Source organism: Haliotis asinina, chromosome 4, assembly GCF_037392515.1.
Source record: "Haliotis asinina isolate JCU_RB_2024 chromosome 4, JCU_Hal_asi_v2, whole genome shotgun sequence".
NCBI lineage: Eukaryota > Metazoa > Mollusca > Gastropoda > Lepetellida > Haliotidae > Haliotis > Haliotis asinina.
The window spans coordinates 68,158,272-68,173,812 of NC_090283.1; the positions used below are offsets into that span (position 1 = coordinate 68,158,272).

General features: G+C 37.1%; 1 protein-coding gene across 2 annotated transcripts in view; it reads left to right on the plus strand.

Annotated features, from left to right (window-relative positions):
* Positions 1-15,541, plus strand: part of LOC137281814 (RANBP2-like and GRIP domain-containing protein 8) — a 42,170-nt gene that overhangs the window by 23,307 nt on the left and 3,322 nt on the right. Inside the window, exons 22-33 of one of the 2 annotated variants that reach the window (XM_067813434.1) lie at positions 709-1,827; positions 6,986-7,171; positions 7,343-7,408; positions 8,420-8,536; positions 9,920-10,087; positions 10,388-10,504; positions 10,601-10,776; positions 11,255-11,327; positions 11,834-12,006; positions 12,762-12,889; positions 13,850-13,979; positions 15,281-15,374. In XM_067813434.1, coding sequence (XP_067669535.1) covers positions 709-1,827; positions 6,986-7,171; positions 7,343-7,408; positions 8,420-8,536; positions 9,920-10,087; positions 10,388-10,504; positions 10,601-10,776; positions 11,255-11,327; positions 11,834-12,006; positions 12,762-12,889; positions 13,850-13,979; positions 15,281-15,374 — 2,547 coding nt within the window. The remainder of the gene's footprint in view (positions 1-708; positions 1,828-6,985; positions 7,172-7,342; positions 7,409-8,419; positions 8,537-9,919; positions 10,088-10,387; positions 10,505-10,600; positions 10,777-11,254; positions 11,328-11,833; positions 12,007-12,761; positions 12,890-13,849; positions 13,980-15,280; positions 15,375-15,541) is intronic. The other variant, XM_067813435.1, reaches the window with a different exon arrangement.

The window sequence follows — 15,541 nt, forward strand, 5'->3', positions numbered from 1 at the left end:
TACATTCACGATACAATGCGTATCGCGACATCTTGAAACAATACGATAGAATTCAATTCACATCATGATATGCTATCTTTAGAAATGTGCTTTAAAGCATGTGTTTTGATATCAAGTAGCCGTGTAAATTTTGACATAACTGTCACTTTTTCATGAAAAGTAACAATTTTCAGGTCAATGATACGTATCACGATATGAAAAAAGTATTGATATATTTATTGTCCAATAAAGTATCATGATTATCGATACTACGATATATCATGACAGCACTAGTCAAGGTCATGCGGGATGAAAAGTTACACACAGGAATATGTAGTCATAGTGATGCCTTAGCAAATCCTTCATGATTGCTGTCATTCTGATGTCAAGGGCAATCACTTATGTCCGTACAGTTTCAAAGCAGTTGATAAACAGTTTTTGAGATGTTAGTTCTTTGGATTATTATTTACCAATAAGTTGACAGCTGATAATGTGACTTTGTGTTCATGAAGACAAACATGACATTTTATGATCACCTGTCTCGCCTTCAGTTTCCTTCATAATGAAAGTGTTGTGTTCAGTAACTGTATCCTGAAGAAAGATAGTAAAATGTATAATAACTTTTTCCTTTTGATCTGAGAGAAAAATGGTAAGACCTTAAGTGGTAGTAATGGAGGGTTGATATATGTTATGGTGACATACTGCAATGATTCCCTCTGGTCTGTTTAGTTGAAACTCTGATGACAAGCTCAACCAAGCAGGTTTCTGGTGATAGTGGCAATCCTTATTACAAAGCTGGGCTTGAGCGGCTTAGCACTGAGCCTTTACAGTCCAGTAGATCTGGTCTGTCAACAGGGGACAAGGGAAATCCTTACTATAAGGAAAGTCTGGATACATCTGAGGTTGAGGAACATGTATCTTTTGTGCGTGTTCAAGGAACAGGCGACAAAGGAAACCCATATCATAAAGCAAACATTGAAAAAACAGGCGTGGAATCTTTTATGACTCGCACAAACATTCAAGGGACTGGTGAAGGAGGTAACCCATATTACAAACAGCATCTTGATGACTCTGAGAATGTGGAAGCTACAATTATCCATGGTACGGGGGAGAAGGGCAATCCATATTATAAATCCGGGCTTGATTTGTCCAAGGCGGAGTCTCCTATGACCAGTTCAAATGTTCAAAGTCAAGGTGACAAAGGCAATCCATACTATAAGGCTGAGCTTGAACAATCAGGAATCGAATCTGCTGTGACAAGTGTAGATGTTCAAGGTACTGGGAACAAGGGCAGTCTTTATTACAAGGCTCAATTAGAGCAGTCCAGCATAGAACCCCTGATGAAAGCTGCAAATATACAAGGTACTGGAGACAAAGGAAATCCATATTATACTGCAAAGTTAGGACAGACTGTTGTCACAGAGTCTATGTCAGCTACCAAGCTTACACATAGCACCGGTGGTGAGGGCAATCCCTACTACAGCTCTGAACTGGACAGTCTTGTGAATGAACCACTTCTGTCCAGGTCCACATCTGGACAAACAGGTGACCTGGGAAATCCATATCATTCATCCCAGCTAGACCAGACAGGTGTAGAGCCAGTGAAACACAGCAGTAGCATCCAGCAAACAGGGAGCAAGGGCAACCATTACTACACAGAACACTTAGACAGCTCAGTGGTTGTGGAGACTGTGAAATCGGTGACTGTCAGTAAGGGCACTGGGGCGGGTGGTAACCCGTATTATAGTTCTGCTCTGGACAAGTTGATCGATGAACCCAGGATGTCATGTTCTAGCAGTCAGGGGACTGGTAACCTTGGCAACCCTTACTACTCCTCCAAGCTGAATGGTGAGACTAGTACACCATCACACTTTTCCAATTGTAGCTCTGTCTTCATACTCATTGTTTGCTTTGCATACTTGCATCCCTTGAAGTTAAGTCAAACGTTTGATGTTAGCTTTTCGTACACAGTCAAAGGCTGTACGTTTAAGTATCGGTATGCTTTTCAAAAAATGAATATATATTTCATTTTATGAATTTTAGATCTTGTTCTTTATATCTTCACTTTGGAAAACTTTTTGGCATGTATTATACTTTCCTAATGTTGAACTGGTACTACTACTTATTTGTTATCCATACCAGGGTTCGAAAATAACACTTTGAGGTTGCAAATTTGCTGTTCAAAATCTCATTTTACTACCCGAAAAAAACCCCAAAACAACAACTTGCTACTTGGTATTTTTTACTGAAACTGCTTATGTTCATCAATTTGTGAACATTTTCAAAGAGTAGATTTCCACTTGTGCACTTAGAAACTTACCGATACTAGTATTTTACTTTCCCCAAAAATAGTCATCAGAGCTTTTGTTTGTCACTAATAGTTGTGACAGAGAACCAGTCAAAAAGTGAATGCTGCTACCTGGTACAAGATTTTGCTACATATTTTTAAACCAGGTAGCAAGTACTTACTACTTACTAAGAAAGTTAATTTTGAACACTGAACACATACGACGAAAGATATACAGTGCTGTTTACTTAAAATGACAATGGTATCACAGAGTTTAAGAGTCTATGATGTTGGTGCTGTTTCAGTTTCAAAGATATCAAACGTTTGACATCACCTACTTACCTCTCTGTACTCAAATATTTATATATGTCTTTTGTTTGTAAGTAACCTATAACCAAACATATGACTTAAATATGTCAAGAAATATTTTATGGTTTTACACCTGTACTGATTCCTCGAGACTGCCATTCAAACAAATTCTGTGTCACTTGCAGTAACAAAAGATTAAAAGAAATAACCTGTAATTGTGAATTCATGTACCAAGTAGGGCTGGGACAGGTAAGCCAGTTACCGGGGACGGGTGGCTAATGAGATGGACGTGGGTACCCATCACAATACACCTACCAATTATGATCATATGACTAACAGATTAAACAATATGCTATTTTTTCATGAAAAAGTTGAATTGAGAAAAAGTTGAATTGTTTTAGATTTAAACATAATTTACAGTCATCAGTTTTGAATATGATACACAGTAAAGATACCGAAAAACTCGAAATTTTTAGCCTCCATGTTTAAGAATATATTGCCATTTCTTACAAAATTTGATGCCAGGAATTAATATAACAGGTATCAGGATAGGGTAATAGGGGATGGGGTGCCTGGGAAGAAAATTGGAACCTGTCCCAGCCCGAGTACCAAGAGTTTGGGTAGAAAGAGGATCGACATATATGTTATGTCACTCTGTACAGTAGGTGTCACGTGACATTACAAAAGTGACCTGGCTGATAGTGTTTCATCATGTCCTGAGTCAGTTGTTGCTCATGATATCAGCCACTGGATTGTTCTGTCTTGACTACGCAAATGCCTTTGTTGTTTGGCTGAAACATGGCTGAGTGTCATGGCAGACAACAAGACAAACTTGTCAGTCAAATATGTATAGGGTTCGTTCAGTTTTTCTTTGTGCATGTACATCATTTTGCCAACAAATAGTGCCTTCACAGATTTTCAGTGATCTATATATGTAATTTTCATCACTGTTTTGAGTTTTGTGGCATATGGAATTATTTATGGCAGGTAATTCTCTTGCTTATAGAATGTTTATGCTAAACAGGTTAACATTGACTAATCGGTCAGGCTGTCTGTCAGTACAGATAAGAGATTGATATTCGTTAACTAAATATTGAATGATCATTGTTTAATATTGCAGAAGTAACCTTGAATGAAAATGCCCCAAAACATATGAAAGAAAATCACCATATTTCATATCAGTGATGAGAGGTGACACATTATACATATATTACCCACAAAAGACAGCATCCTGAACATAATTTAGAAACAGCCCATGAAGACCCAGCTTTGTGGATTGTGTGATATTTCATTACTATGGTTTATATGCTATGTTATGAGTGACAATATTCAAATGGATTATAGTCCATATGGCTCAAAAGAGGACCGATGATTTGCAATTTAGCTCGAAAACTAATAAATGCAAAATGCTCAATGAAACACTGAGCCTAATCAAGACGTCATACCAGCTCGACAAGGTTTGTGCATATATTTTGTCCTAAAAATGAAGAAGTTGTTTAACAGACTATCTTTAAAATATTGACTTAGTTTGCTATTGGTTCTGATTGAGGAGTGCAGAGAAAGAGACAGTCAGGTATGTGAGAAAAGCTTGAGCAGGCACAGCACAGGTTAAGAAATAAGTTTTTCAGCCATTGTGCACATGCTTCTCTAACCCGTGGCTGTTCCTTTTTCTGCATTCCTCCTTCGTAACAAACAGTGAACTGTGTGAATATTTTAGTGATGTTTATTCAAGAACTTTGGATTTTTGGGGCAGAGTTGGTATGATGCTTGGATTATGATGAGGGATTCATGGAATTTTTTATGTTTATATGTTTCGAGTTGTATTCCAATTCATTTGTCAGCTTTTAAGCCAAACAGGCTATATCAGTCCTTTTCAGTCCTTACAAACTGGCAACATTGTTCTTAAGCATCATGTATGATTTAAGCAAGTATCTTGTGTGCCTTTGTTCGAAAGTGAAAGTGTCCCAGAACACTATCAACACACACATGTTGATGATGAATTAGGAGTGTTTGTGTCTGTGACGTTTTACATTGTTTACATAGCAACCTAAACACAGAAACATTACATTTCATGATGCTTTACCTTCATCGTTATTATCATTGCCTTTGTATGCAAGTGGAGAACCAGCACATATGTGCATGGAAAAGACTCAATCAGTCTCAGCAACATTGATCCTCTCAATGCTACTGCCATACCCACATGTCAGTAGCAGTTCTGCTAGTGTCAAACCCATTCAACAGCTTGAAAACCATTGGTGGCCTGATTAATTGAAATAACCAAAGAAATGACAAAGCAATCAATTATGTTTTCTCATAATAGATCACAAACAATTCTGGGACACTTGTTTGCATTAACAATATTTTTCACCTGGTTGGCTTTTATTGTTATATTTCATGAGCACTACAAGCTCGTTCCACAAATTTGAAATATGTAGATGTATTTTGTGCAGTTTGAAAAAAAGAGAAGAAAAAACATTTTTTTCTGTGCATTTTTGTGCATTAAAGGAAAATTTGAAGAACAGCCAATTATTTTCTATGATTGATCAGAAGTAAAGAACCAGTCATCAATAATGGAATTGTAACCAATTCCCAGCTCTACTGATAACACATGGACACCTACCTTCAAAGACAGAGATTTAGTAGGGTATATGGATTGGCCCACACAACTCTGGAGTTCTGGTGATTTGAGATATAATGTGAGATGAGAGGCATTAGCTACCCTTACCCGCTTCCCTTTCACACTGAAGAAGATGCCAGAAATTCTTCCATCAGGTTAATCATGCTAGAAGAAGATGCTTGTGGCTCTTTCCAGATCTTTCAGTGTAAACCTACTACAAGTATCAATATTTTACACACTCCCATTCCTCAGTGACTATCATATGTACACTGTATTACTCTTGGAACTTCATTACACAATGATCTAAATGTTTGATGGCATTCTAAAATTGATGAGTCAAAAATGAAACTTATCACTTTATGGATGACAAGTTCTTGTTTATTGCGTAGAGTGATGATTTGATATAGCTTCTTGTACCACTATCAAGCTAAATGCAATAACAAGAAGTTGTCTTCCATAAAGTGTTTGGTTCAGGCACACTGAACATCATTGCCCTATATTCGTCGCTATATGGCTGTAATATTGCCGATGCGATGTAAAATTTTAACTCACTCACTCATTGCCCTATAATGTTTGGGAGAAAAAAAAATCTGTTGGTATATTTTAAAGCCAATTTTGAGAATGTTTCATACAAATCTGACACTCATTAATGAAAGGAGTAATTATGTTTCTCACTTTGGATGTGTTATTTCCATGGTATGGATGTTGTTGGTGTGTGTTGAAAGCTCATGAAGTGAAGTTTCCCTCAGAAGATAAAAGTTTTGTGTTCTTTATATTTTGTGGAGTCAGTACTTTCTTCAAACACAGAGCGATCCCTAGTACTTTTCCATATGTGCTTGTGTGACTGACAGAAGCCTGATAATAGAAATGTAGTCTTGTTGTTTTTCCCAATTGATTTGTGTGCATCACAGCTTCCCCTTAATTGACCTTTTTTAGCCTGTCTTGATGTGAATAAGGTTGATGGATATTCGTAGAAATTCTGTAGATAGAAATGTTGTTTCAGATGATTCCCACTAGCATTAAAAACACAATATTGTTACAATTCTCAGTCTTTTGAGCATTGGCCAACCCCTGTTTAATGAATAGAATTTGAAGATCATATTTTAATTGTGTTTTTAATGCTAGATTAGTGAGTGTAGCAAAGCAGTTTTATTTATGCTGTAAGGTCTTTGCTTCTTTCGCCACGGGATTAGAATTTGGTAGCACTTGTGATATGCACTAGCACGGGGCAGTATGCTAGTTGCATGCTGAAACCTCATAAACTTGAAACTAAGCTAAATTATATATTTATGTAGCCGTTCACATTGTGGAAACCAGGCACTGTCACTACAAAATATATGTTGTGTTTCAAAGAAATTACTCTTCCATGAACAGTTGAATGTTTGTCCAGATGTTCCTCTCTCTTTGTTGTCAGTGTGTAATTTTGTTGGTGGGAGCTTGCTGCGAGACAAATAATAATTGATTGTTCCTGTTCTATTTTGGTTATTACAACATTCAGAAATAATGAACTTGCAACTAATTTTTATCTCAACTAAGACTCTGGGGTATATTTGATGGGATGGAGGTACATTGTATTTTGTTTTTTTTTGTTGCTTCTTTAAAAAGTCTTTGTCAAAAATTGTTTTAAAGGCTGCAGTCACTACCTTTGCCGTCCATAAATTATGTTTTCACTTATGATCTTGCAGTTCTGAAAAACTAATGTCTATCACTAACGTATTTGAAAATGTGCGCTTTGGTAGTGATGAATGAATCCAGTTTTATTTTCCTGGCTGACTGTTGGTTCTGTCTCTCAGACACTTCAGATGTGCAGTTCCTGTATATTGAGGAGGCTACAGAGGAACAGAAGGCCGAAGCCAGAAAGTACCTGCTGCCAGAGTCTTTTTACCTCTACGAAAACAAACCCCCCTGTCGAGGCTGTATTGGCTGTGAGGACTATGATCCCAGTAAAGTTAACATGTCTAACAAAGTCAAAGCAAAATGTGAGTTATCTTCATGAAGTTTAGTCTAATGTAGTTCCTTGACAAGCTTATATATAAAGCCATTGTAATGGGAGCTTTTACCGTTTTTGAAACTGAACATATGTGATTATATTTCTTAGTCCTTGGTTTACACTTTTTGAAATTAAGTTAGTATTTATTTGTCATTTACAGCAAAATCTGAGGAGACAAGTCCAGCACCTACAACAGCCTCAGTTAAAGTGTCAAGCAGTGTCAGCAGTAAGTGGATATTGCAAGATAGTATTTATCATCACCGTCAGGCAATCAGTACTGCAACAAATTGATTTATTCAACAGTTTCGTGCAGACTATGAGCAAACAAAACTCTCAATGTTCAGTGTTTGTAGAACATATTTCTGTAGCTAATGGGTTTGTATGTTTATGTGTACCTTACATTCAGTGCCTGAAACAGGACAAAAAATGATCTCAAAGAAACAGTTTTAGCTCAAATAACCACTTCAAGTGTGTATGTATATGTAAGCCCCCAATTATAAGTAAAGATGAAATTCTGCTACATGAATAAGGAAGTCATATGTCTAATACATACTGAATCAGTTCTTGAATCTGAAACATTCTGACAGTCGGCGTATCCTTCGTTGTAATAAGAAATGATGAAAACATTCATAAAAACCAAATGCATAATTTTCTGTGTGTTGAATTTGCCAAATCTTTGTAAATCATCTATATGTAAATCTCTCTTTCATGCTGCTGCAAACTTCCCAGGCATTTTCTGAAAATAAAGACAACTTGACCTTTGAAAATAGGAGAAAATCCTCCTGCACTTGTGTTTGCATATCATTCTATATGATTCTTGGGTTACTGGCAATGTTTCAGAATCATCAAGAGTGATGACATAAGAAAACAGATACTTGTGATTTCTTTTTTATATTAAATTCTCTGATTAATTATCTGCAGTCCATATAAACTTTGATATTCCTTGCAGAATTTCAAACTCTTGTGTGCATTTGTGTTCATGATCTATAAGGAAGAGAGTTTTTATGGATGGAAACTCTCTATGATATGGAAGGTGTCATAGTACATCCTTACTCCTTCATCCCTAAAAACTCTTCCTCGTGTGTGCCACTTCTAAATGCCATTCAAAGAACTTCATGATCTTTGTTCAAGTATATTTGACTTAAAGTCATACATGCCCCCTTTGGCATCCAGGAGGTTAAGCAACAAATTGACCTGACCACATTGATGTATGCCTTAATGACATATTTACTATTAGGTGTTGCAGGCAGCGTTGGTGCCAGTGAAGGGTTCTCTATGTTTGGTCAGGCTTCAGGGATATCCTTCTCTTCTCTAGCTGCACAAGGGGATGCAGTTGGATTTGCTTTCAAGAAAGGCAAGTAGATAGTTACCTAGATATGTCTTAGATCTATTTGCAACTATTGAACAATCTGGCCATTTGATTCATATGGTGTACTGATGTACTTGGAGCAAATATTATCCCCAAATGTAATTCCAGCAGGTAGTCTGTATTAGTTCTTAAGGAAACATCTCCAATTGGAATTAACATGTTTGTAATTTATGTTCATACAGTTACTTTTTATGATATTAGACAGGAAGAAGCTTTATTGTTTCACATTATTGAATGTAAAGTTGTTGAGACAGGTACATAGGGATATAGGGGGGTTATATGGGGTCAGAATCGGTCTGTTTACAGTTAACTTCTCATTGATTACAAATCCTCTCGAAACAGTTTAAGTTAGAGCAAGGATATTTGGCAAGCAAATGTAGTGTCTTTGATATATTTAGAGTTTTTCTCCGTTCCATACTTTTCAACTTTGTGCACACTGTGTGAAATGGAAACGAGGTAATAAAAATAAAGAAATTACAGATGATACTTGAATGAAACTTGGCAAGCATATTTTAGGGCTTTCTCTTCCCACAGAAGTTACTGAAGTCATATCTTCTCACATACCTCTGTTCTGATACAGCTTTATTTTCCAGTTCTCATGAAATTCTGTGACAACGAAGAATTCACAATTTGTCTCCCATCTTTCTATCACATCAGAACATTTTACATTGACTTAGTTTTACATTGACTTAGATCCAATATGGTGGCTGCCATAGAGTTAGTCGATCGAACTACGAAGGATAGATTTGGTATTTCAAGGTTAACTGAATATCAGAAACTCGCAATAGAGAGTGAAGGAATCGATAGACTAGATGTATTTATTGATGTGACAAACAAATCATTTAATGGCTAGCTCGTTCCATGACTGAGCTCTGTCCAAAAGAAACATTTCTCGCGCAGGGAAAGATGTTCTAGTTTTCCCAAAGCATACAGAAAGTACCGAGACTGCGACAGGTGACTTTTGAAGCATCGCTGATTGTGCAACTGAATTTGGTTGCAGCCGATCATGATTTCTGAAATCACCAAATGAAAGTGGGAAGATATGACTTAAGTAACCCTCTGTAGGAAAAGAAAGATTGTAGGGATACCTATCAAGACTAAGTTAAAATATATTGGTGTACATATATTACAGTCCTGTGAATAACGTTTAATGCTTCAGTTGTTATTTTTTTTCTGATGGGATCGAGCAAACAATCTTTTCTTAGGCCTTATAGCGTCTTAAATTATAAATAGTTCTTTACTACTGTATAAACAAACAACAAACTTTGAATGTGCCCAAGGGTAGACGATAGTGTTAATGATGTTAAAATAACATTGTTTATATTTGGCAAAATCCTTGGACTGATGTTCAATGTTTGTCTCTATCAGATGAAAACAGACCATTCCAGTGGTCAGGAGCCGGTCAGCAGATCTTTGGATCATCTCCAGCTGGCAACAGGACCAATGACGGTGATGATGATGATGAGGTTGTACAGAGTGATGACATTGACTTTAAACCTATCATTGAACTTCCAGAACTAGTTGAAGTCAAAACAGGTGAGGTCTTGGCCGCAACATGCTTTCTAGTTGTAGAATGTTTGTTCTTAAATGGGAAATATAACGTGAATGTTAATTCATTTTTGTCCTAGTTTATGTGTAGCATATCTTATCTTTGGGATTACATTTTCTGAATTAAGTACAGATTCTAGAACTTCAGCTATACTGAGCCGAACCCATACTCTGAGTCAGGCACCTAACTGTTAGCACACAAAATCAGCCATCTGACCCACTCAGCCACCAGGGCTTCCACTTCTTAGTTTGTCTTTGTGTCTGATTTGGGTTTTAATGTCCTCACAGGTGAAGAAGGCTGGGAGGTAGTATACTGCCAGAGGTCGAAATTGTTCCGATTTGTTCGGGAGTCCAACCAGTGGAAGGAAAGAGCTGTAGGAGACATGAAGATCCTCAAACAAGATGGTGAGTGTAGCATCTTATTTACTACCATGCCTTGCCAGATACATGCAATGTTTCCTTACTTATGCATGTTTTTCATTCATGTGTAAACCATTGCAGACAAATATCGAATGCTGATGAGGCGAGATCAAGTACATAAAGTGGCCTGTAATCATCTGGTAGCTCCTAATATGGTCCTGTCTCCCATGGCAACGTCAGAGACGGCCTGGTGCTGGACTGCTCAAGACTATGCTGAGAATGAGGCAAAGATCGAACAGTTTGCCCTCAGGTTCAAGGTCAGTCATCAGAAGTAACAGATATGTCAGGGGAATAGCGGCGTTCCGATGCATCTGTGTAGTGACTCTTCAGTGATTGGTTAATTTACTTCTGTTATGAAAGGATATACATTTAAAAGGTTTGTGTTATCATGTATCCACAGGATATCTCTCCCTCACACACCCTTGAAGGTCAGGGTTTAAATTGTTCTTCAGTAACCCATGCTTATCGTAAGCAACAGCTAACACAAGTTATTTGCTGGACATTTGGCTTCTATTCAATGCTTAGCCTCGTCTAATAACAGGAAATTTTATTGCATGGTATGAAGACATGAGAGAAAAAATATCCTCTCAGAAAGAAAACATACAGGGCTCCCGTCAGAAAATACAATAATGGGTTAGTAAGTGAAGGTTCTACATGTAAATATTTGTCGTACATTCGTTGTTGAAATTAGATTCAATGTATTTCATCAACTCATGTGTGAGTCATGTGTTGCAGACGGAAGAGCTGGCCAAACAGTTCAAGAAGAAGTTTGATGAAGTTCAGGAGTTGGTCAGACAAGCAGAAGCTGGTATGTGTCACACTGCTGTCTGTTTGGGTTCAAATGAAAATGATGAACGATTAACTAACCGACTGTAGGGGCTGTGTTGCAATGCACCTGAAGTGCGTTCCTCCATCCGTTTGTCACCCCTCGCTGTGACGAGTGAAAATGAAACAATTTTACATTGTAGTTTAACTATTTTCATGATTGATCATAAAACGCCAGATTCAGATCCTGCTGGGTAGGAAGGTTTAAGGACCATCTATTGTATTTATATTTTGTGCACATATCCCTATTTTGAGTTATTTAGTCAGTCATTGTTCTCATTTACACCCAAAACTGACCGTGCCTCTTTCCCCAGTGAACCAAAGCAATTAAGTCTAAACCCATTAATAAGAATAGTGTTTCTCTTAGCCAGACAACAACTAATAATAGCATATATTTCATTTATTTTTAGTAGATTCCTAGATCAATTGACTTTTTGCTCCTCTCAGCTCATTTATCTCCTGAAAGAGATACTGATGTTGTATTTCCAGCACACCCAGCTAAGAATGCCAACAACTCGGCAGCTGAGCCCAAAACACAGGGCGTGTCTGTGACAGAAGAAAAGGATGAAGACGATGACGATGATGATGATGATTCTGAGGAAGAGAGCATTGTGTTTGAAAAGAGAGCTACGTTGACATATTTTGAGAATGATGAGTGGAAGGTGAGAAGTAGAGGAGAGGAGTCCTGTGTCAAAAGAAATGACACGCAATGGATACATCCATACACTGGAAGAAACTTTAAAACACAAATTTAGCTGTTACATTACTACCAGACTGTTAGGTTCGAACCCTGGTATCACTTAGACATGTCAGTACATTCAGGGTAATTCCTGAAGGATATCCAGAAAACTCAGGATTTACAGAAATTCTTTAGGCATTTAGTCCTGAAATTTTTTAGGCATTTAGGTTTTGAATCTTTTGGAGGGGGATTATGGCCAGGATATCGTTGCATTTGAGAAAGTGTTGTTGACTATTTAAGCGCACAACATTATGCCAGTGGAAAGATGTTAATGAGAACTTCATCAAGGGCACTAATGCTAGGTCCATTAAATGTTACAGAAACCAGTGATTTTGTGTTCTGGTTGATTTTTGTTTCTTTTTTTATGAGCACCATACCACAGCTTCAGGTTTTCACTGTAATGAAATTCCAAGAAGAACACAAATTCAGACTTTCAATCCATATTAATCTGAAATGGTGTCATTAGAATGAAAATACTTTTTAATAAACCAAATAAAAGTACCCTGCTTCTAAATGCAGGAAAATCAAGTTCTATGGATACTCAAATTCTTTATTGCAATGCGTGTGATGTTTCCGTGCGGGTACTAACACCATTATCAAGCACACATTCATAAATTCACTGATACATGGATGAATACCTTGTACTTGGCGTTTGATTGAAAACGATCTTCTTTCTAGAAACTTGGAATGGGCAACCTGAAGATCCTCTACAATGAGGATTTGAATGGAAACCAGATTGACATGGACACAGATGACAAACTCAAAATCTGCAACCATGTCATTTGTCGGGAACACTCAGTGAGACTGTAAGTGAGATGAATTTACGTCCCCTAAAAAATATTACTTGCTGTGAAACTATCTTTTTGCATGCATAAGAATATGTCTGTGAATGCCTTTGACAGGACTTACTAATGTTTGAAATAAGGTGAAATATGCCATGTCAAGGCAAAGTGTCATTCTCGTCATTTGCACATTGCAATGATACATAAGATGCTGCAGATGGAGGAGGTTATATTTAATACTGAAATTTCATTTCTCATGACTTGAAAGTGATGCTACCAAATGCAGCAATCTAATGATGTCTTATTGACATTTGTGTGTTTACGTTTTGAACTCACATTGTTTCTTTTGCATGTTTTCATAAATGAACGTCAGTCTCACCACTGTGTCTCACAGGTTTACATGATTCACATTTCGGGAAACTCAGTTTATCTGTAGTATTTGTGAAATGCCTGCCTGGAAAGATAACAGCAACGTCTTTGATCAAAATAAGCTTTTCATAATCAGGTTAACAAGGTTATTTGCAGTGTGTTGATACATACCTGTATCACAGATGCCAACCCATAGGATTTTGTCATATTTGTAACGAAAAGGTAACACAAAATATGCGACTTCGATAGCAGGGAAAGTTTCACTAATTTTTCAAAACATACATATAATAAAATTACCAAATAGCTTACGTACCTTAAAATATAGATTTCAGCCACATTGTATTCAGTATCAAGCTCTATATGGATATTCACTACAGAGTTAGGTCAGTATAAACAAGTTCTTAGAATATCTATATAATATGAAGATTATTTGGAAAAGTTAATGTTAATTTTGGCCTAAACAAATACTAATTTTTGTATCAGTTTTTGGCCAAAATACTAACTGGGCTAAATTAGGTTTGGCATCTCTGCTGTACTAGTGGCCGTGGATTGTTGTCGCTTGTCACATATATTGCAAACTTGATGTCATCCCTCTGTGATTGTTCATGCATTCAGAGAGAAGCCAAAGAGAGCATGTATGTGGAGTGCCCAAGACTTCTCCACAGACGAGCCAGTCAGAAGGAACTTCAAGGCATCTTTCAGCTCAGTAGCTGCTGCAGAAGAGTTTGCTAAATCTTTTATGGAGGTAAGACATGATTGATTGGGGGCTGGCTGGAGGAGGGGTGGGATTTAAATTCACTCTGTCCATCCATACAGATTTATCTCTTCCAGAAGTTTAAAACTGGTGTGGGTGTGCTTTTTTGGGAGAACTTAAAAACTGTTCAGTATTTGTTTATCAAACTTGACACATAGATGGGTCTGGTGGGGAACTGGTGCGTTTGGTTAGTTTTGCATCTGAATATAATGTATATTGGTCTCCATGGCAAGACGTTTGACTTCAAAATTGCTGAACCTGAACAGACCTTTAAAAACTTTCAGTACTCTCCCTTCACTTTGCAATATAGTCACTGACTTGGTTGACACATATCATTGCAATCCAATTGTGTAGATTGATGCTCATACTGTTGACCACTGGATTATTTATTTCAGACTGTTATTTACAGACTGCTGCCATATAGCTGTAATATTGCTGAGTGTGGTATAAAAATACCTTCACTAACTGAACAAAACATTTGACACATTTACTACTAACTCACATACAAAGAGTATTTTGACGTTGTGGGTGATGTTGATATCTTTGTCTTCTTCTTGTCGTACATCTGTCATGCATCATCCACACCTGTAAATGTCCAGGTTAGAATAGTGGCCTTCAGCAGTCCATGCTTGCCTTAAGAAGAGGGCACTAACTGGATCAGGTGGTCAAGCTCACTGACTGGGTTGACACGTCATCATATCCCACTTGCATAGAGAAATGTTTTTACTGTTGATCATTTGATTGTCTGGTCCTGACTCGATAATTTACAGACTGATGTTATGTGACTGTAATATTACTAAGGGTTGCATTAAACAACAAATCAACCAACCATTTTGCACATCACTTAACATTTTGACTTTCAGTTGACTGACTCATTTTCAGAAAAGGCTTTTATTTGATCAGTCAGTTCCTCTGAAATTGACAGACTAAGGAAGTCAAACTCTGGGATGTTTTTCCTTTGTATTTCATAGTGTTAGTTTCTGGTTTTCAGTTATTATGCAGTAAAGTATTTCATATTGATACTTTCCTATTGAATCTTCAATTTTTTCATTGGACATTCATGACTTATTTACTCATCCTTCCATTGTGTCTCAGAGAGGAATTCATATAAGCTTATGTTTGTTTACCAATCTGGTTCCTCTCATTGGAAATATGCATGTTTAAACAATATTGCATTATATATGGATTTTAATGCAGATAAAGTTAATGCATGGTTGTAATGAATGTGTTTCAAGTCAACTGGGTGTCGGTGTTGTGAACAAATGACAGTTTGTTGTTTTTGGTAATTTTAGGGTGTGAGCTTGGCCCGAGATTCTGAGCTGTCTGAGCAGATTTCCCATGAAATGGATACCCCTGTTATATTTTCTCATGGTGATGCTACAGGAGGTGAGTTGAAATTGAAGCTGTTGGTCAAAGTGTGTGCAATAACGTGTGATCTAACCATGTTGATTCAAAAGTCTTTTATTAGTTTATCAAGATGACTACTAAGACATATTGATCAATTACGTAAGGGTGAACATGAACCAACATTCCCTCAAGGACATACACTCACT